This window comes from Lactuca sativa, chromosome 4 (genome assembly GCF_002870075.4).
Source record: "Lactuca sativa cultivar Salinas chromosome 4, Lsat_Salinas_v11, whole genome shotgun sequence".
Classification (NCBI taxonomy): domain Eukaryota; kingdom Viridiplantae; phylum Streptophyta; class Magnoliopsida; order Asterales; family Asteraceae; genus Lactuca; species Lactuca sativa.
The window spans coordinates 152,148,778-152,172,440 of record NC_056626.2 but is presented as its reverse complement, the minus strand read 5'-3'; the positions used below and the strand labels follow the sequence as shown (position 1 = coordinate 152,172,440).

General features: G+C 38.9%; 1 protein-coding gene across 1 annotated transcript; it reads right to left on the bottom strand.

The window, feature by feature from the left end:
• Positions 1-271: 271 nt before the first annotated feature.
• LOC111898914 (uncharacterized) lies at positions 272-1,158 on the bottom strand. Its single transcript, XM_023894802.3, has 2 exons — positions 713-1,158; positions 272-625 (listed from the first exon to the last, which is right to left on the bottom strand). The coding sequence occupies exons 1-2, from the start codon at positions 941-943 to the stop codon at positions 461-463; spliced, it is 396 nt and encodes a 131-aa protein (XP_023750570.1). The 5' UTR covers positions 944-1,158; the 3' UTR covers positions 272-460.
• Between the last annotated feature and the right edge of the window lie 22,505 nt (positions 1,159-23,663).

The following is a 23,663-nucleotide window of genomic DNA, read 5'->3' as shown; positions in this document are numbered from 1 at the left end:
CCTAAGCTGGTTTCTAATTGTCAGTTTAGCATGTTATATGCATACCATGTAGGTAAATGAAAAGCCATTTCAGAAAGTAGTTAGTTTTAACACTAGTTAACCCGGAAATGGAGGGTTGCAAACTCGCAATGGAAACTTCTTTAAAAATAAGCAACTTTTAATAAAACATATTAACTAAATCGCAAAAATGCCCAAAATATGGTGGCTTTATGTATATTGCCATATATTTTGTTATATTCAGAAGTTAAAATGGTAAGATAATTAAAATATTGAAAGATGTTGATAAAGAATAGTATAGCCAGAAACACATCCCTTGACAAAATGGAAGAAATAACATAAGACAACCAAACATATTGTTTTTCAATATTATAATGTAACGAACCAATCCTTTCCTTTCTTTCCTAGATTCTACCCTATCAAACATTACACAAGTGATAAAATGTTCTCATCTATTGCTCTTTCAGTTATTATACTCTATGCATAAGATGTTTGACATTGTACTTTTTGCATGCTCACTTGGAGCCGGCATTGAATGTATTGTCGAACCACCTCTAATCACCACCGTTGGATTCAAATCTTCATATAAAACTTGAGACAATCCATCTGCCCTCCCTCCTTCCTGTTGCTGCCATTGCCAAAAGTTCAAACACAGAAACCATGACTACGCTGTGTATCCATGGAGCAAAAAAGATTAACTATATATCAATCTTACCTTACAAAACTTGTACTCCATGTTTTGGTTTTTTTGGTGACAAGAGAACTGCATGAGTTTCAGTTGTCGATATATGTCCTTCAACAATAACTTCCTTTCTGCTGTGTTTCGGGACATTTCTTGCATCATCACGTGTGTCTCTTCTTCCAGATGTGCTACTCGTTTCTTAAGTTGCCCTACTTCCTCCACCTCAACATACTGATGAAACTTTCTTTTGCTTTCCGAGTTCATTTTCACTTCGCTTCTACAGATCGTGGCTTTAATTAATTTGATTCATGAATTTGCTTAAGAAGATGTAGAACGAACAGTGACAAGAAAGGTGGCAGAAGTCGATTTGTTTCACATGGCAGAAGAAATCGGCGCCATCTTTATGTTAGAAAGCTTGGACAAAAAGTAGAGCAGAATTTGAGGCAAAGTTTGGATGCATACATGTATAATTAGCGGGACCGAAGTTCAAAATTTGAGCAAAAAGACGAAACATAGAAAAACACATCCGATACAGAGAGCATAGGGAAGCGTAAAGTGACATAAGACATTTGGTTTAGACTTTAGATTGATTGCCAATTTACAAATAAAGCCAAATGTTCGTGATCAAGTGTACATATTCCTAGTGCTTATCGTTACTCACAACTTGGCTGAAATTCTGGGTTGCTGAAAACAGTTGCGGAGGAGGGTTTTCTTGATGAAAAGTGATGTTGAAGTGGTCAGTTTGGTGCAAGATTAATTGCTTGCTTTGATCAGAATAAGGTGTGAAACTTACGTTCAATTATGTGAGGCATGTTTGCTTTAGGATTAAAAGCTGACAAGAATATCAAGAAGTCCTTGAAGTTTAAGACATCCACCAATCTTAAGCAATCTATGTAAAGAACACAAAGCAATAACAGGTATATCATCAAAGACCTTTCAGGCATTCCAGTAAACTTAACAAAGAAACACAAATTCAAGTGCCCAAGAATATTTACGAAAACCCCAAAATAAAAAAAACATTGATAGGCTTGTTTTAAAAGGTATTGTAGAAATTGGTTAGTTTTATAAATTGTTTGTAGAAATAATTTGGTTTGAGAGAATGTTCAACCATTTTCTTCATTCCGGATCAATAACAATCTGAATATATTTTATTTCTAACTCTTTATATTCTACAACACTGGTCCTTCAACTTTTGTCTTATTTTTTTTATATCTTTTATTACTGAATAATTATTTTTTTACCTTTATTAAATCTAACGTATAGATTAATTTACTCCAAAGTATATAATTACAATTTATGTTTTATTTTAATAAGCTATCTAACAAATATCTTCAAATGGATACGAATAATGAATATATTAGAATGTCATGAAATTACAAAATCAATTAAAAATGATATTATAATATGAATTAACGCAAAATTACAAAATGAATTAAACACCAAATCAAAACATTTCTAAGGGTGATTTTTTAATTATCCTTTGGTTGTAAATGTGAGAAAATCTTTAGTATGAAATGCACAAAATGTGTTGTTCGAAATATCTAAAATTAATGTATCGTCTGAAATGGGTCATTTGTCAGTTAAATCTATTTGTAAAGACAATTTTTATCGGTATGGTTATGTCTAAAATGCATAGTTCAACATATTTTTTTTGTCGGTATGATTATGTCATTGTTCATGTGTAACACTATAAAAATGTCAAAAAAAAATTGTTTTTAAAATAGTTAAAACCATTCCATAACATTTATGAAATTAAATAAGGAAATCTCCGATAAAGTTTTAATATTTTGGTCGGTTTACGGTTTGGTCTCAACTTTGAATTGTTTGAACAGAAAAGTCGCGATTATTTTATATTTTGCAAAAATTAATGAAATAGTCTTTATTTTTTTCAACAAAAAAAGACAAATTATCGTATAAAATTAGACAATGAGGATTTTTGTTGTTCAAAAAATAAATGTTGGGATTAAACAGTAAACTGATCTAAAATATTAGAATTTTATCGAAGATTTCCCAATTAAATATCCCAAAACATAACGTTATAGTTTTCATAAAAAGCACATCGAAGTAATCCCAATATCATAAGATATGGAAATCATCGGTGGATACAATGCAATGAAGTCGGCTCTTTCCCAATGCTACTACCAGAGAGACCTAAAACAAATAAACTTCAAACCGTAAGTACAAAACCTAGCAAATTCCCCATAATACCACATGCCAATATGGGCTCCGCCCAACATACATAATGTGCCCCGCTCAACATAGATAACGGGCCTCGTCCAACGTACATGCAAGCGTCACAAAGATAATTTAGCATTCTACATAGTATAGTGAGAAGACTCACCTCGCTAATCAGAGGAGACTAGACCACAACTCACAAAGTCGGGAAGCTAGTAATACACACCGCCTAATGAATCACAAAAGGCCAAGCCTTAGTCTACTAACTAAAATTAACAATTTGACCGAAAGTCAATCCGATCAAAAGTCAACGGTCAGCAGTCAAAGTCAACGGTCAGCCACCATGTTGTGGCCAACCACTGACCACGTCGTGACACCACATGAAAAAACATTCGTGGATGAAACCCGCTACCATGCCGTGGCGATTCCCTTGCTACGTCATGGTCTAACTTCATCAAAATAGTAATGGGTTTTCCTACCACGTCGTGGCAAGACCTTTTCCAGGTCGTGTGACGCTCGTAAATCCATCTATTTTCCAAACACATAATCCGTTAAGCCAAACATTCATATTTTCCAAAATCTTCTTAGCATCCTTATGGATCATACAAATATTCATGCTTACTAAATACTTGCACTAGAAAACCTCACTTCTTCCTTTGAAGGCCACAAAAGCACCAAAATAAGCTCAAATTGGTTGAAAGGAGGCTAGAGTTTGATTATTTACACGTGGAAGTGATGGATGATGAGGGTGGATGTTGTTGGATTAGGTGTCTAAACCCATAACTATTTTGGTATGTACTTGACCCGATTATGAGCATGATCCTTTTAGGTTGCCTTCACTCATGCAACTTGATAGGATGACAAAAGGAGAAAGAGTAGAATTTATTATATGAATAATAAATTCATACTTAAAATGGTTTTATTAATATATTATTTGGAAATCATATTATTTAATTAGTATTGATCGAAAATTAATTTGGAATTAATTTGGTGATCAAAAGAGACTAATTAAATAAAGAGGGATGATATTGTAATTATCGGATAATTGCTAGTTGGGCTATGGATTCCTAATAGAAGGGATTGGACGAAATCTATGGGAAGCCCATAAAGATTTCGTCCAAGGGGCTTTTAGAAAGGGCCTCATGGATTGCTTAAGGCCTAAGCAGGGCAGTTAGGGTTTCCACCATAAAACCCTAATATCCTCAACTATAAATAGACCCCTTAACATGCAGAATTCGGCCCTATGCATCTTGGAGTTGCCCTAGCCGATTTCCTTCCCTCTCCTAGGTCATCTTGTTGCATTGAGTGTTTCTAACTCCATTAGAGGTGCAATACTTGGGGCACTAGGCTTTCAGAAGTCAAGATCAAGAAGGATTAATCTTGTTATTACTACATAACAAGAGAGGTAAGATCCAAACCCTAATCCTATGTGATTTTCGAATTTGGTATGCTAGTTTTAGGTTTTATGCTTTGGTATTCAATGTTGTATGTTCAAATTAGAAAAAACCTAGATCAAAGCAATTAGGGTTGCATGTACACCATAAGAATGATGTTATGCTCATAACCCATCAGTGGTATCAGAGCCTAGGTCGGTTTTCTAGTTGAATAGATGCAAAAGTGAACTGCCAAAGCATCAAAAAGTTGAAATTCGCTGTTTGACAGGTCTGACTCTACAAGTCTATCAGTGGACTCGGCGAGTCCAAGGTTTTGTCGCCGGGATTTTAGATTTTCTGGCCAGATTTTGATAAAGATAACTACCAAAACTCGTTTTTCTTGCCTAAAATCGATTTTTTATGATTGGTATGGCTATCCTTATCAAAATTGGTGGATTTGGTTAAATATGGATAATATAGGATTATTATGATACAAATATTTGACATAGTAAGTTTGAAAAGTTTCAAATTACACTCTTTAGGTTTTATAGTTTAAATTTGAACTTAAAAGTTTTAGTTTTAGAAATTTAAATAGTTAAACCCTAATATTTTGAAAGGTTTCAAAAATTTTCCTCAAGTTTTGGAATTTAAAATTTAATTAAAAGGTATTAATTTTGAAATATTAAATTCTAGAACCCTAGTATTTTGAATAGTTTAAATTACACCTTGTGGATTTTATTAAATTAATGAAGAGTTTAATTAAAAGAGAAAGTTAATAAATCCATAATAATATGGTTTAAGATTAATCAAATTAAAAGTTTAATTTATTAATAGATTAAACCGCCTAGTATTTTAAAAGTATAAAATACACCTTGTACTATATAAAGTTAAAAGTCTAACATATTATATATGTATAAGTAAATAGTCAGTCATGCCGTTAGTAGGCCTCAGTCACAACGTTGGTCTATAAGGGGTGTTTAAGGAAGCGGCCTGTAAAATGACCGCCATTGGGTATTTACTCTTACCCACCGTACCTTGACTAGTGGAGGGTCGTTAGCCGAACAGGTAGGATAAGACACAACCTTCCGTTATAAGTATAACGAAGTACGAAGTAACTGAACACTTTTATAAATTCCCAAATCTTAGTTACTTTAAGAAAAATGTGGAGTTGGTGCTAATCCATGAAATTGCACATTGCACATTGTTGGTCGTTAGTGAAGCAAGTGTGGTTAACCGACACACTAATATGGGACCAATGAAGGATGACAATGGGTCGCTCGTAGATTATCATAGATCAATGGAGCGTGTGTGGTTAACCGGCACATTGATTTGGTGATATACGTCTTCGAGAGTACCAAGCTAATTTGCATGGTTATCCACATCTTGTTTGTGATCCTCGGCATCCCAGTTACAAACATGAAGGGCATAATCGAGATTAAACATGCCATTGAAAAGTTCAATGAACCTCAAAAGATCTAGGAGTTTCGGTTCATTTAAAACCTAAATTTTATTTTCATTTTTCATGTTGGAAATTGGTAAATCGTCATTTACCTACCTTTAAATATTCTGCAGTTGGATTACAACATCCCTCTTCCAAGTTGTATAATATTGTGTTGGGTCCTAGCCTTAATATTTCATTTGAGTGTTATATTAAGGATTGAATCAACTAACTTGAATTTCTCCCTTTTGTAGATGTCAAAATCTAACAACTATGGTCTTCCCGAATCCTTTGGAAAAAGCTTTCCACATGAAGATGATGTTCCACGATTGGATTGTGGAAATGGAAATCATGTTTCACTTCCTCCACCTCCTCCAATAATTCTCCCTAACCCACATGTTCAAAGACTTAAAAAGTTCAAGGTCACTCAAGCCCTATTGGCAAGAAGACACAAAGATGGAAAGTCTGTGTGTGCACACGTCTTGGAGATGAAGTCATACATTGACAAGTTGGGAATGTTGGGTGTCAATGTCTCAAGGAAGCTGGTTGTTGACTTGGTTCTTCAATCACTTCCTGACTCATATAGTGAGTTCATTAGAGAGTACTATATGATGGACCACGACGTAATCCTCATTGATGTTACTTATTTGCTTATTGTTGCTGAATCAGCAATGATTTGGCGCACTAGTCAAGCAAATTTGTCTAGTAGATCAACCTCCCAAACTTCCATGGATATTGATGATGGCAACATTGGAAGTCTAGAAAAGTCTTCTCTTCGCAATGGAAATGGATTTTCCAAGGTCAAACCATTTGACTGAATGGTAAAGAGAAAGGTTGAATCTGAATCCCATGTGCTATTCTGAAAGAGTCTGTTTGTTTTTACTGCCAAGAGAAGGGGCATTGGATGCGAAGCTGCCTTATCTACCTAAAGGATCACGAAGATGGGAGAGTCAAGATGTATGACTATGCTTTAGGTAAAATTCACTATCTAACTCTATTAAGTTCCTATTTGTAGATTTTTAATACATGATGTGATAAGATTGCATTTTGATGTTTTGTAGGATCGAAGAAAAGAAAGGAAGCTTAAAGGAAGAGTGAGCTGAGTCTGATCACGAAGAAATGGATTTCGATCGCATGGTTTGAATATCGGATTTTTGAGCTATTGTTTAAGAGTTAGGATAGATTGCTTATAAATGTTTAGTAACATAGTTTTCCGCATTTTTTAAATAAAATAAATTTTGATTTTCGTCTTATATATATATATATATATATATATCTTTGCAATGACTTTTGTGAAAATTGATGTTTGTATTGTTAGCAATGTTGAAATGAATGTGATTCTTTATTATGTTATTTGTGGTAGTATCGAAAATTTACCAAATAAGGAAAGATTATGCAACCGGTATTGTATGATGATTGAGAACCTTCGTATTTGGGAAATTAAGACTAATTCCTTATTCACATAAGTATGTGAGTCAAGTTAAGGACTAAAGGATCTAGTTCACAATGTTGTGCACTGGTCAAGTCCACCACAAAGAACGATAAGAATATTCTTCATGATTTGCTAAAATTTTAGCAAATATGGTTATGCTTACAAGATTAAGTGTAATTCTGAATCATTGAAAAAGTTTCAATGTATAGCAGAATGAATAAGAAGAATCAATTAGGCAGAAAGATAAAAGTTTCTCCAATCTGAAAAGAAGGGAGAGTACTTAAGTATTGTATTTTATGATTAACTTAGTGATTATGAAACCCTGTCACAATTGATCCTCTAAGGACAGCTTAGTGCACTAGTATGGCTAAGAAGAGGAATCGGAAATTGTTGGAATGGTTAAATCAAAAGGTGAATCATACTTTGTTCCAAAATCAAGTCTTAGAGTCATACTCCAAGATTATGACTTGAGTGACATCATCTTAAGAAGGTTTATAACACTCATAAAATGTGGAGTAGAAAAGTTTCTAACTCTTGTACATTTAAAATTGGTAAGTTGTAATGTCTTGGACAAGACAAAGTCCAAATAAGACCAATTATGTAAAGTGTTTGTCTTGATAGGAACCTGCACTATCTCTTGAATATTTATTTTTCAAGGAATGTTTCTTGACAAAAGAATCTTATATGTCAAGAGGTCAGTGGGAGTCTTAAAGATCTTGAAAAAAGGTTTCAAGAACTTATCAAGAGTAAACCTTTTGTTTATCACTAGCACACGAAGTGAGGTTTGTAACCTATCATGTTGACATATTCTTGTTTCTATGCCAGTTCCATGTAAATTTGACTATACATGTGAGTCATATGAGTTCTCATTTGAATGCATAAAGGCAAAGCACCTTAATCAATGAAAGTTCATTGATCTGTATGGGTGAGCTGCTCAACTACTTGGAAGACATGGTAGGCCTTTGTGCTACCAGATGGCAAGAAATAAAGATTGAACAAGTTCAATCCATATGAGTTTGGATTTTTCACAAACATTGTCTTGTGATAATGGTTATGAAAAATTCACATGGATAGGAACACATACACCATAAAATCTAAGTGGTAAGGTTTCTCTCTGCTTCATGAAAATGATTGTGAGGAAACGCTTTCACTAGGAAGATTTTAAGGAGATAGTGATTGTGTAAATTGCGTTCTCAAATTCGATTATGATTACGACATCCCTCTTCATAGTTCGAATTGTGAGATTTAGCAATTAGTCTGAACATTTGGGACTCATTGATATAAGTTCTGAAACAGTTTAGACACACATATGAGCCTTCTAATAAAAGGTGTATGAGCTTAGATAAAGTCTTATCGAAGCATCTCGTATCAGAAAATATAAACTTTGGTTAAAGAAGTCAATAAGTATTGATTTCTAGAAGTCCAGCTGATTTCTGAATACATGTCAAAGCCAGTGGGAGCATAAGTGTTATGCTGGTAAGGAAATAATTATCATGTTAGTAGGAGCATGATTATTATGTATTGCAGGTTAGCAATATTAATTATAGAAAACAAAAGTTTCAATTCACAAAGTTACATAGGTTGAAAAGTTGTTTTGCTATAATTAAGGGAGAGAATATTATACTTCATTTCAAATCTAAAAGCTTAGATCGAGAAATTTTAATCAAATTTAGTCAAAGGACATATATGAATGTTATGTTGAAAAGGTTCGACATAAGGGAATTCTATATATATGGGAATATTATAGCAAGAGACTGGGAAAGTACCATGTCTTTTTGTAGGACATTATGTATCGTATCCCATACGCTTTGGGTACAGGATCGATTGCATATGCTGTAATATTCAACCGTTCTGTCTATTCCAAATGCCTAGGGAATTAAGAAGGAAAGGTACTAGAACCAGATATGACTAAAAATAGTTAAACAACTGTCAAGGACAATCTAAGGTTTGCTGAGGACTTGTTGCTTGTGAGCAGTTGGAAGTATAGTGTTGGATGGAACATATCGACATTATTATGAATAGATGGGATTCTATTTAGAATGAGTTGTCATATGGAAAATATGGAAATGTTTCATAACGGGAGTTGGATATTAAGAATCTATGTATATTAGAAACTTTTATGCAAGAAGGATGTCCAAAGGAATGTACTTTGAATGTGAGACTTCATAGAGTACTTTGTAATATCATTGGCAAAGTCTTTGTGACTTTGGTGCTATGACATTACAAAAGGATCATTGCATAAAATGTTAGAATCTAACACATTCTAATAGTGGCAAGAATTTGATATTCTTACACTTGTAATAAGGATTGGGAATTGTGAAATGAGCATCATTGGAAATGTGTTCAATTGATCTATTTTACAAAGTAAGGACCATAGGTAAACATAGTGCGCATGCGTGGAGCATGGGATAACTATTGTTTTTCAAATCAAGTATTAAGTTGATTATCTGAAACATTATACAATGATTAATGTGTAATCGATATGGTGATTAAATAAAAGGTGTTTTTATTTATACTCAAAGTGTTGAGGCTATATTGGATTCGATTATTCTTGTGTTTCACTTCGCATGTTTTGACTTCCCGAATAATAAGATTATTCAAACCATCCACAGTCAATCATACTTTGGAAGTAGTTAATGAGGTAAGACTGTCATGAATCCGACTGTAGATTGTCTAAAGTGTTTTGGACATGGCAAAAGTCTGCTGCAGTGTCATGAGTGCTCCTGAAATAACATTTGAGTATTGGATTAATCCCACGCTCACGAATCACTTCATGGATTTTATCACGAGTGGTTGTGAGACGATAATATCTTATATTCTTGAAATGGAGAGATGTGAGTTGTAGTTTGCAAGTCGGTTGCACATTGACATATGGAAACGCATCAGTTACTTGGTGTTATAAAACATATTGTTGTGTGTGATTTGATGAGTAAGTACAAGCGAGCATTTGAGTCGAAATTTATCCGTTCCTTTTACCCTAAGAGGGATAAAAGAGATATATGTGGGCCCCTCGATGATTTAGTGATGACACCCTAAGCGCTTGGCCAAGCCTGGACGAAGTTGATGTGTTCAATTGTAGTCTGTTGTCAGTCGTCTTAAATCGGAAATTGGGAAACAACACATAGACAGAGAGAATGATTATAATCCATGTCTCATGTCTATACGATATCTATAATGGAGGGATATATGATCCCTTATCTAAAGGACACGTTACTGATAAGATTAGGGTTCGACAGGGGATTTTGAAAGCTACGATTTCTAATCAATTCTGAAGACGTACTTGCAAAATAGTTATTAGATTTATCTAAGTGGGAGACTGTTGGATTAGGTGTCTAAGCCCATAACTATTTTGGTATGTACTTGACCCGATTATTAGCATGGTCCTTTTGGGTTTCCTTCACTCATGCAACTTGATAGGATGACAAGAGGAGAAAGAGTAAAATTTATTATATGAATAATAAATTCATACTTAAAATGGTTTTATTAATATATTACAAGATTAATATATTATTTGGAAATTATATTATTTAATTATTATTGATCGGAAATTAATTTGGTGATCAAAAGAGACCGATTAAATAAACGAGGCTGATATTGTAATTATAATTGCTAGTTGGGCTATGGATTCCTAATAGAAGGGATTGGACGAAATCTATGGGAAGCCCATAAAGATTTCGTCCAAGGGGCTTTTAGAAAGGGCTTCATGGAGCAGTTAGGGTTTCCACCATAAAACCCTAATATCCTCAACTATAAACAGACCCCTTAACATGAATAATTCAACCCTATGAATCTTAAAGTTGCCCTTGCTGATTTCTTTCCCTCTCCTAAGTCATCTTGTTGCATTGAGTGTTTATAACTCCATTAGAGGCACAACACTTGGGGCGCTAGGCTTTCAGAAGTCAAGATCAAGAAGGATTAATCTTGTTATTACTACATAATAAGAGAGGTAAGATCTAAACCCTAATCATATGTGATTTTCGGATTTGGTATGCTAGTTTTAGGGTTTATGCTTTGGTATTCAATGTTATATGTTCAAAATAGAAAAACCTAGATCAAAGCAATTAGGGTTGCATGTACACCATAGGAATGATGTTATGCTCATAACCCATCAGATGAAACCCTAGCCATCGCATCCCTTAAATAGGGCCTAAGGCCCGAGATCTAGATTGGTTTTTGCTCTCCAACCACCATCACGTCGTGATAAGAATTCCACCACATCGTGGTGATTAAATGACCACCACGTCGTGGTCTAAGCCCTACCATGTTGTGGTGACAGGAAAAATACCAAAACCATAAAATGAAAAGTACAAGACTTATACACGAAGAAACAGCTGTTATACCCCCCCCCCCCCCCCCCCCACACACACACACACATACACACTTGAATCAGATTTCATGCTTGATATCCGTTGTCACAAACAAATCGGGGTAATGCTGCCTCCTTTCCTCCTCGGGTTCACATGTCCATTCAAAACCTCTACGGTGTTCCCATTACACTTTAACTAAATTCACCACCTTTTTACACAAGGTCTTCGTCTTCCTACCGAGAATAAGAATCGATCACTCCACATAATTGAGGCGCTTGTTGATATGGATATCATATAACAGAACCATTGAAAAATCATTATCCAAGCACTTTAAACCTTGCCTACCTGAGCAATCACTCTGAATGGATCGATATATCTAGGGCCCAACCTGACTCGCTTCCGGAACCTGATGACACCCTTCAAGGTGTTACCTTTAGAAGCACAAAATCGCAAACCTAAAATTAAAGATCGAACAACGTCGATCAACATAACTCTACTGACGGCTTTGTGTTGATTGCAATCTTCCACGCACCTGCTGAATCAACTATGTAGTCTTTAGCACGACCTCAGTGCTCCCCATAATCCATTTTCCGACCTCACCCTGACAAATTAGGTTCATGATGGATTTTCTAGGTTACAAACAAAGATATTTTGCACAACGGAATTTACATAAACACTTATGGGTACATGTAACCTAGAACACCATGGCATTTTCTCAAGTTATTGGATTTGGTGTTTAAGTCCATAACTATAACTGGGTTATACTTGACCCAGTTGTAGCATTGTCCTTTTGGGTTGCCTTCACCAGTGCAATTTGATAGGATGGACTTTTGAGAAAAAGGTTAGTTATGATTTATTAATATATTACAAGTATAATATATTAATATGAAATCATATTATTTAATTAGTATTGATCAAGAAAGAATTTAGAAATAATTTTCTGATCAATAGAGACTAATTAAATATATGGGGATTGATTATGTAAATCAATGATTCTTATAGTGTGGGCTAATGATCCATGGTTATTTAGGATGACCTAAACCAATGAGATAATCCATGGAGGTTATCCCATGGAGCCTAAGTAATATGAAAGGTCATTAGGGTTTACAAAGTGTAACCCTAGCATTTGCTACACTATAAATAAACCCTCCTAGAGCCAAAATCAGTTGAACAACATTCTTGGAGAGTGTGTATTGATTTTGTGCTAAATGACTTATTCTCTCAAACCTCCTCTTGCATATTGGTGTTTGTGAACCAATAGAGGCATCGCACTTCGGGTGATCAAGCTTTCAAAGGTCAAGAACTACAAGTCCTTCTAAGAGGTAAGTCATCTAACTAGTTGTATTGTTCATTTGACAATTTGTATGCTAGTTAGGATAATGTTTTGGAAAATTGAATATGCATGTATAATTAGAGAAAACATAGATCCAAAGCATTTAGGCTTGCATGTGCACCATAGGAGTGTTATAGTGCTCAAAACCTACCAGTGGTATCAAACCTAGGGTTGTTTTTTGTTATACTTGATGCTTGTTGATTTTCAAAGTTGAAACAAATCGAATTTTTGGCCTCTGACTGATGAACTCGCCGAGTCTAATGGCTGGCTCAACGAGTCCACTCAATAACAAGGGCAACTCGACGAGTCAGTTCATGCACTCATCGAGTCCATGGCTCTAGATTCAGAATTTCGAGTTTTCTTGCCCTAGATTGGATTGGAATCACTACTACAAACAGTTTTACATCATTAAAGTTGTTTCTTTTATGATATTGATGGGATTAAAACAACTTTTAATCTAAGAAGATCGATTAGATCTTGAACAAGTATATGAATATAAAACAGTAAAAACGCAATAATAAGAACAAACAGCTTGAATCAAACGAGTCGAATGATTAAATAAAATCCTTAGAAGAGCTCGATTAAGAACATCAACTGTAAAGGATTGGAAGATTACAAGAACGATTACTGGAAAATGTTGTACTCTTGATTAATCGCTATTTTGATAATCTCTAGAATCTTAACCTAATATGCATGCAAGCATTAACTTATATACAATACATAAAAGGCTCTCGGTTGGACAGGCCCAAACCGGAGAATAAAAGGCTAATCTAACGAGCCCAAAAGACGCAACATCAAAACTCTTTTCAGCCCAACAATCTCCCCCTTTGCGTCAATTTGGAGCGAGACCTTCACTTTCTACTTGGGCCGGCAGCTGAAGCTAGTACTTTCTTCTTCACGGTACTAAACAGACACTTGGTTATGGAAAGGATGGTCTGTCTAAACCGGATGTACCAATTGATCATATCATTGAAGTACTTGATATCATCAGCCGAATTGTCCTTACACCGCTTGATAATTGATAAGATGTGCTCCAAGCAAGTTGTGGTGTAAAGATGTTTGTCAGCTAAAGCGAAGAGACATTTCTGTCCTTCGGCTCTAGTGAACATCACAGAGTTTCGCCTCGAATCTATCTTGCCCATTTGCATTTGATTCAGATCATTGGCCGATCCCACAGGCTTGACTTTCGGTTTCTTCTTAAAAACTGTGGCAACCTCCTGATCCATTAGGGCCACCTCCATGATATAGCATGCCAGCATCCTTTTGACATGGTCTAAGATGGGACCATATTCGGCTTCGTTTGTCAGCAGGATATTGTACAAGACTATCCAATCATGAGGTTTCAGATTGGGCAGATCCGCCAGAGAGATCATGTGAGCAGTTCTTGCAGATCCTCGGATAAGCTTGAACTTGACGTTTGTAAATCTCCCCACGGCAAAAGGCTTCATCACCCGAACATTGACAATCTTCTGGGCGCTCCATGTAAGGTACTGAGGGCGAGCGGCCTCCAGGTAGAAGTCAATGAGCTCCCTGTCAAGCTCATCGTTCGGATGCGGGACTTCAGAAATGTTGGAGAAGGCGTGGAAGATGAACGCCTTTCGAGTCAGTGGCATATCGAACTGCGAATCGATGGTGTTGTTGCAGTCGAACGATATCACCGGCTCGAGCCATAGTATGCTTGGAGTCTCTATGGCCTCTTTTATCAAACGATCCCTGGTCCAGGCAGGGAAGAGCAACTTTCGGCTCTCAAGGAGATCGTGGGCTTCTTTTTGCTTTCGTTCGGCTTCTTCAGCCTCACGCGCCACACGACTGGCATCACCTTCAGCATTGCGACTGTTCTTTCGTTTTAACATGTCCGCAATGGTCTCCTTGTCTTCATGTTCATCTTCATCTTCATCCTCTGCTATGTGTTTACCTTTGTTCTTCACACCCGAACCCGAGGCATGACCAGTTGGGGGTGGTTCGGTTGTGTGAGTAGCTTTGGAGGACGGAGGTGGTTTCGATCCTTTCTTCTCTTCTCCCCCTTGTTTCGGAATGGACACGAAACTCGGCAGACCTTCAATTTTGCTTAAGAGGTCCATGGCCGGGGAGAGCTTTTCAGCGAGGGTGCGCCTCACCGAATGATTAAGGATGGGGTCGTGTGCTTCTAGGATGTTGGATAGAGCGGCGTGGACATCCGAAACACACGTCTTTATGACCTCCCTCTCGGATCGAAGAGCTTCCAATTGTTGTTCGGAGTTGGAAAGCTGCGTGCTCTTGACCTTTAGGGCAGTTGTTTTACTCGCCAGAGCGTCCATCAGAGAGTTCTCTGCCGCAAGATCCTCTTGTAGTTTTGCCAGGCGGGCATCAATGGAGGCACGGAGTGCCGAGTTGTCGTCGCTGATATTTTGTCGGAGGGTAGCGAACGAAGTCAACTCCGTCGAGACGAACTCGGCCAATTGCTGAACAATCGGTTCCAAAGTTGTCGTTGTGGCATTGGCGCTTTCCTGCAGAGACCGTAGCAGGGCAGAAGCGTCGGAGAATAGTTTATCGACTTTTTCGGTCGCTGCCTCACAGGCTCGGGTGGAGGCGTCTATCGCAGCAGTTGCTGAAGCCACTGAGTCTTGTTGAGCCCTGGAGAAGGCATCAACTATCTTTTGAAGGGCAGCTTCAGATAAGGAAGACTGCTGGTTGGAAGAGGAGGCGAGAAGTTGATCAACCTTCTCGTTAAGCTCACGGAGATGCTTCTTTGTCACTGGAGCATCATCCTCCTCATCACTCTGAACTTGAAACGGACTATAGTAGACCAAATCAAAGTTCATGTGATCACCACCAAGGAATTGATCATCGCCATCGGAGGCGGCGTCTGGAGATTGAGGTGGTGGTGAAACTGGGGGTGTTGTGGGTTTGGTTGGTTCAGGTGGAGTGGGTGGGGGGTTAGTTTCAGGTGGTGGTGGTGTATGGGTTTCGGTTTGTGGAGGTTCGGTTACGGGAGGGGTTTCGGTTACAGGTGGTGTTTCGGTTGATGTGGTGAATATGGGTGGGGGTATAGGGAATGAGGTTGGTGGAATAGTAGGGTTTATGGTGGGAATGGAAATAGGTATTGTGGGTGGAGGGGAAGGAACTGGGGATTGGTGAAGTTCCATCTCCGGGGATGGTGAGCAGGGGGTGTGTTGCCTCGTTGTGGAGATTCGTCACCTTGTGAGCCCTCAGAGTCCGAACTCCCACCTTCGGATTCGCTTGAAGAGGAGGGTATGAGGAGCTTTCGCTTCGGTTGGGTCTTCCTCCTTTTCGGTTGTGGGGATGAAGCAGGTTTCTGTTGTTTACGCTTCTTCGGAGAAGGTTTTGGGGCTTTGGATGGTTTCTTCCCCTTGTCTGCCTTCTTACCCCTGGCCACCGGTTTGTCGGCATCATGAATCGAGCGCAGCATGTTCGGTGTCAGTTCCCTCGGACCAGATGGCCCTAACTCCTTGATCGCCTTGATCATACTGCTGTCTGAAGGCACACATCCATACATAGTCTCCGGGATGGAGCCAATGAAGGAGAATTTTGATGCATCCGAGACGATGATCTTCTTGGTATGGAACGTACCAATAGAAGACATCGGTGCACCGTCAGCAGTTGGGACATCAAACCTGTCCATAGCCCATCTTGTGATCAAGATCCAGAACCGGGCCAGCGACACCTCGGAGTGTCGAGAAGTAGAAGAGAGGCTCTGAAGCAGCTGTTGCCAGAGGACAAACCCGTAGTCCAGATTGATCCCGTTGTACACCCCATACATAATTGACAGGAAAAGACGACTGGCCCCGTCCGATCCTGAGCTCCTTTCTGACAGTCCCTTGAAGAGAACTGTAAATAACCCATTCCACTGGGGCGGTAGGCAGGACTTCTTGAACCTTGCGACGGAGGTTAGAATTTCCGTGTAGCCCATGTTGTAGAACATGTTGTAGAGCATACCAACCGGAATCGTCTCCGGGTGAACACGCGATGGGTCAGTGGCAAACCCTAACAGCGTGCAGAAACGGGGGCGAGAAATGGAAGTCTTGTGATCTCCCACTTCAAAGAATACCCGGTCGGCACCCTTGTCGTAGTAGGCCGTCGCATAGACCTGAGATACAGCCACCAGTGGCACCGTTTCAATTCTGGACAATGCCGGAGCAAGCTGGGAGTACTTGAGGCATTCGATAACCGGCGACATGTAGGGATCATAGGCCATTGGGTTCAGATCAATGACGAGGCATTGTTGAGGTCTGATTGGAAGAATCTGAGAAGTAGCATGGACGGAAAAGGATTCAGCCATTGTTGCAGGTTTGGAGAAGAAGATAACCGGGAGAGAGTTTGGAAGTATTTTTGCTTTGGAAAATATGGGGCAGTAAAGAGGTAAAAGGTGATGTTGATGGGTTTTTATAGTAGGTGATAGGAGAGAGAAAGATCGTTTCAAATCTCTTATGGAAATACGAAACGGGTGTTTTTGGAGTGACTAATTGGTGACAGTTGGGACGTGCGATGATCATGTAGGAGAGAGAGTGTCAGATTCCTAGGATCACGCCGCCCAGTAAGCGCCGGTTCAAAGAGAGAAATCGTTTCCATTTCCACACGCGCCAGTAACATCAGAGATATGACGCTTCGATATTGCACACGCGTCCTCAAGTGTCAGAAAAAGCGCGGCCGTTTCAAATTCACGCGCCCTCCTTTTTACCGTCGTTTGAATTTCTATCCATTTAACTCCCGCCGAGTCAGCAACCTTTTGTCTTTTCCCCTTATTAATCAGCTGTATTCAATTTAGGACCCACGTGGCTGATTTTTGACCACAACTTCATTTGTAACCATCCAGTAAATATCCAGCCTGGAAAATAATTAGTAACGGAATTTTGGATAATCTTGGATTTTCGTGCAAAGAGTGTAAAAGAAAAAAGAAATTAAGCAACTCTTTTTAGGATAATCTGTGATGTCAATAATGACACGAAACTGATGATCCCGGGCACGAATCTCTTCCTTCAAGGTCCAGAAGAACCTCAAAGTGTTAATGTGGAATCCCGCTGAAGTACGATCAAACATTTATTAAGAAATGTTGAAAGGCTTCTTTTAATAAGGCTAATTGAGGGTGGTTTTGCTTTGATTCAACAATTCAATTCTTGATATAAGAAAGAATGTGAACAAAGTACTTGTGAGACCAGTGTAGTCTGTTGAACAAGTAGGTTTGAGTAGATTTTGTAGTGGCTTGGATTAATATGAAATCTCAGATAAAAATTTAAAACTGGATCCCTTGGGAAGAAATGTCATGGTGTGTAACAATTTCATTGGAACCACGCAAAAAGAAAAGAGATTGAGATTTCATGAAGCTACATTCGTCAATTCATTGGTGAAGACTTGATCAAGTTAATGGGTCACCGTCAATTCGTTGGTGTTGAATTTTGGGTTTCACTCAGCTCGTAGTGGCACGAAGCTAAGATCATAAACACAGATGTTGTGTAACCATAAACCTCAGTGGTAGTTTCTGAGAGTCTCAAGGGTTACAGTGATGAAACGAATGTTATGGAGAAGTGTAATAGGGATGGTGAAAGAAGACATAGTACCTCTGCTGCAAACAAAAGGACCAAGCAGGAGACTCTGAACTCATGTGAGAAAAGAGTGAGGTAGCTCACGATTAGAATAAATGAGTTAGCCTTATTGGGAAGACAAGGTTTGTGTATACCAGGTCATGAAGGCTATTATTCAAAATCTTATGAGGCTTGGGACACATACAGCAGCATGCTTCTAGGGACACTTAAGTAAGTCATCAAATAGATCCCCATAAACGAATGAGCACACAACTAAATAAAATATTTTTGCAGTTTTTGAAATTTATAAAAAAAATAAAACAGTAATAGATAAAAATAAAAAATTAAGAGTGAAAATAAAAATAAGACCTAAAAAAAAAAACTCTGGAAAAAAATTAAAAAACCGAACCCGAACGTTCGGTTGGTTTCGGTTGGAAAAAGTTGAAAAACCGAACCCGAACTTTCGGTTGGTTTCGGTTCTTGAAAATTTTGAAAAACCGAACCCGAACCTTCGGTTAGTTTCGGTTCTTGAAAATTTTGAAAAACCAAACCCGAACCTTCGGTTAGTTTCGGTTCTTGAAAATTTTGAAAAACCGAACCCGAACCTTCTGGAGGTTTCGGTTATGGAAAATTGTTAAGAAACCAAGGAGTTTAGATATGCAATATAAAAAAAACTTTTTACATAAAGAAAAACAAATTTTTTTTAACAAGAAATATACAACACAGAAAAACTACCTTTGAAGTAATGAGCGAGTGAGATGGGTGAACCGAACCCGAACGTTCGGTTGGTTTCGCTTCTTACGGTTGAGTTTGAGAGTTAGTGTGAGGTACTGACGCTGATTCCATCATACCTAGCCCTTGCAATATTTTATTGAATGATGCTTCAGGAAGAGCTTTGGTAAAGACATCAGCCAGTTGATCAGTGGTTCTTACGAAGTGAACTTCAACATTTCCATCTTCCACATGATCTTTGATGAAGTGATACCTCAGTGCTATGTGTTTGGTTTTAGAGTGTTGCACTGGGTTATGACAGATCCTAATTGCACTTTCAGAGTCACAATATAGTGGGATCTTCTTCATATTAAGTCCATAGTCTCGAAGTTGACTCTGGATCCAAATCACTTGCGATGTGCAGGATGCAGCGGCAATATATTCCGCTTCGGCAGTAGACAGCGACACACACGTTTGTTTCTTGGATTGCCAGCTGACCAACTTCCCATCAAGAAATTGACAGCCACCAGTTGTGCTTTTGCGGTCGAGTCCACATCCTCCAAGGTCAGCATCAGAATAGGCTTGAACGAAGAAGCCTGAATTGGATGGATACCATAGACCTAAGGAGGTGGTTCGCTTGAGATAGCGTAGGATGTTCTTCACTGCCAGCACGTGAGGTTCGCGTGGGTTAGCCTGAAATCGAGCACAATAACACACAGAAAACATGATATCAGGCCTGCTAGCAGTTAGATACATCAGTGAGCCTATCATTTGACGATAGAGCGTGATGTCGACAGCCGGTTTGTCTAGAGAAGGGGTAAGCTTGGTGCCGAATGCCATTGGGACTTTGACTTTTGAGTCTCCCATCATGCCAAACTTTGCTAGGAGAGTCTTCGTGTAAGCTTCCTGATTGATAAAGATTCCTTCGGGTCCCTGTCTGATTTTTAAACCAAGGAAAAAGTTAATAGGACCCATTGAGCTCATTTCAAACTTAGTCTCCATCAACTTTCTGAAGTCAGCTGTTAAGCTAGAATTCGTAGAGCCAAAGATGATGTCATCGACATAAATTTGAACTATCATAAGGTGGTTACCTTCCTTTTTGCGAAAGAAGGTTGGGTCAACCGAACCTTGTTTGAATTTGGACATCTTTAAAAATTTTGTAAGCGTTTCATACCAGGCTCTCGGAGCTTGTTTGAGGCCGTACACAGCTTTATCCAGAATATAGCAATGATTTGGATACTTTTCGTTCACGAACCCAGGAGGTTGCTCCACATACACAGTTTCTTCAAGTTCTCCATTGAGAAATGCACACTTGACGTCCATTTGAAAGACCTCAAAGTTTTTGTGAGCAGCATAGGCCAGAAATATTCTAACCGATTCTAGCCTAGCTACTGGAGCGAACGTCTCTTCGTAATCTATCCCTTCCTCCTGACAGTATCCCTTGACAACCAGACGAGCCTTGTTCCTTATGACATTACCTTCCTTGTCCATTTTGTTTCTAAAAACCCATTTAAGACCAACAACCGAAGCATCTGGAGGAGTTGGAATGAGGCGCCAGACTTTGTTCCTTTCGAACTCGTTCAGTTCGTCTTGCATAGCTTGAACCCAATCAGAGTGATCGAGGGCAATGTTCACTGTCTTTGGTTCAACTTTGGATACGAATGAGTTAAACATACAAAACTCTACCTTTGAGAATAAAGATGTCTGTTTTGCCTTCAGTTGAGATCGAGTCAAGACCTTATCAGATACATCACCAACTACTTGAGAAATAGGATGATCTCTGGTCCATTTGGTAAGAGGAGGGTAATTCGGGTCGAAGGTTGGATCTAGTTCAGCATTGATCATCTCTTCGGGCTCAGATTGGCTATCAAAATCAAGCATCATATCATCATGCTCCCCCTCAATTGATGAGTTTTGAGAAACATGAGTTTCAGGGGTTTCTTGCGGTGCTGGACTTTCAGGCATTGAAGCACCTTCGTTTGGAGGGGCACCTTCGGTTGGTGAAGGACCTTCGGGTGAAGTGGTAGAGCTTTGCTCCCCCTCGACATGAGAACTTGGCTCCCCCTCGACTGAAGCATTGTTGGTTGGAGAGTCATCAGTGGGCGATTCTCCTTCATGCATTCTTCTTGCAGCATCTTCGACAATCTGCTTCATATGATCTATTTTGTTGTCAGCTGCACCTGCTTCGGAGAAAGAAGCTTTTTCCGGTTCGTCAAAGAGTTCCAGAAATTTCTCGTACAAATTGGCGATTGAGACTGTGACTTGGCCAGTTTGAGGAAATATTTCCCCGGCAGTGTCATCTGTGGCCTGTAGCTTCTTGACGTAGTTGTCGTCGAAGGTCACATAGTATGTCTCTTCAATCCTTCTTGATTGTTTGTTTAGGACCCTGTACGCCTTGGATGTGAGTGAGTACCCCAGAAAAATTCCCTCGTCGGCTTTGACATCAAACTTATTGCGGTGTTCTTTAGAGTTAAAGATGAAACACCTTGAGCCAAAAACGTGGAAAAATTTCACATTGGGCTTCCTGTTGTTTAATATCTCATATGGTGTGAGCGTGAATCGCTTGTTGAGATAGGACCTGTTTTGTGTATAACAAGCAGCAGAAATAGCGTCAGCCCAAAAATAAAGAGGTAAGGAAGCGAAACTTAACATAGTTCGGGCAGCTTCACACAGAGATCGGTTTCGTCTTTCGACTATCCCGTTCTGCTGTGGTGTGTAAGGAGCTGAGAAATTATGGCTAATTCCCTTTTCTGCAAGAAACTCTTCAAACTCCCTGTTCTTGAATTCAAGACCATTGTCGCTCCTGATGTTGCGAACGACCTTCTTGAGCTGGACTTCAATTTGCTTGATAAACACTTTCAGCTTTTGAGTCGCTTCAGATTTGAGCTTTAGAAAGGACACCCATGTAAATCGAGAGAAGTCATCAACGATAACAAGAATGTACTTGCTACCACCGATGCTTTCAATAGATGAAGGACCACACAAATCGATATGAAGCAATTCGAGTGGTTCAACAACTTTTGTGTTAATTACGGATGGGTGACTTTGACGACTCTGCTTTCCCATTTTGCATGCAACACACAAATGCTCTCGGTCAAACTTGAGCAATGGAAGACCCCTAACGTGACCGCCAGTGACAAGTCTGTTGATATCTTTGAAATTGAGATGAGAGAGTCTTCTGTGCCACAACCAGCTTTCGTCGGATTGAGCTTTTGATAGCAGACATATGGCTGGGTTTCCTTTGATGGGTTTCATGTTCAGAGGAAACATTTCACCCTTTCACTCTGACTTCAGAATCACTTTCTTTGTCTTTTTCTCTATGATTTCAGAACCTTCATCATCGAATGAAATTTTGAGACCTGTACCTCCGACAAGCTGAGATACACTGATGAGGTTGTGTTGAAGTCCTTGCACATAGGCCACCTTCCTTATGGTAAAATCACCATTCGTTATCATCCCATATCCCTTTATGGTGCCGAAAGAGTTATTTCCAAACTTAACGTTGCCACCATTTGCAAGAGATCTGTATTCCCTGAGTTCCTCTTTCCTCCCTGTCATGTGACGTGAGCAGCCACTGTCAATGTACCATTCTTTGTCAAACTGCTCGTCACTTATAACCTGCAAAAATTAAGCAGATTTAGGAACCCAAAGTTTCTTGGGTCCATGTGAGCTTTTCATGGGAACAGGAACAGTAAGAGAGATGTCAACTAGATATGTTCTTTTAATTAGAGTTGTTTCATCTTTCTTTTTAATGGTAAAGACTTTAATTTTATTGACATGAGGGATGTTCGATTTGGACTCAGGTTTGGATTCATCGACCTTCTGCTTTCCCTTCTGTTCAGCAGATGAATGAGGTTTTGGAGAACCAACGGAATTAGCGTTAGAGCAAGATGGAGATGAATGGTTGTAAGTAGAAGAACGAGAAGAATTAGGAAGAGAGGATTTGGATTTGGATGGAGATGTCTTCCTTGCTGATGACTCTAGGTGACCCTTTTGCTTTTGATCGTTGGTGGGGTTAACCTTTGAGTCCTGTTCTCTTTTGACTTCAGAAACGAACTTCTGCGTTCGGTTGGAGCTGTTCTTGGAACCGAACCTTTGGTTTCGGTTGAAATCCTTTTCAGAACCGAACCTTGACTTTCGGTTGGTACCTTCTTGCGAACCGAACCTTGGCTTTCGGTTGGTATTTTCTTGTGAACCGAACCTTGCCTTTCGGTTGGTATCTTCTTGCGAACCGAACCTTGGCTTTCGGTTGGTATTTTCTTGTGAACCGAACCTTGCCTTTCGGTTGGTATCTTCTTGCGAACCGAACCTTGGCTTTCGGTTGGTATTTTCTTGTGAACCGAACCTTGGCTTTCGGTTGGAGGAACTTTCAGGCTTTCGTACAGGATTGTTTTCATACTTCAGATTCTTGTCCTTGTGTGTATAGTATGCGTTCTGGGAGTGCCAGAATTGTTTCCTTTCAGAAAGATTTTTCCTGTATCTTTGGTTCCTCTCTATCTTCTTATCCCTCATCTGCTTTGGTTGATGATGAACGTTCGCTCTTGTTTTTGCTGTCACTTTGACTGATTCCTTTTGAACTTCAGGAGTTTTTCTTTGAGCCGAGGGAGCAGAGGGAATATCTGAAGAAGATTCAGTTTGCTCTGAGGAAGTGGAAGGAGTATTTGATGCAGTTTCGCTTCGAGCTGTAGGTGTTGAA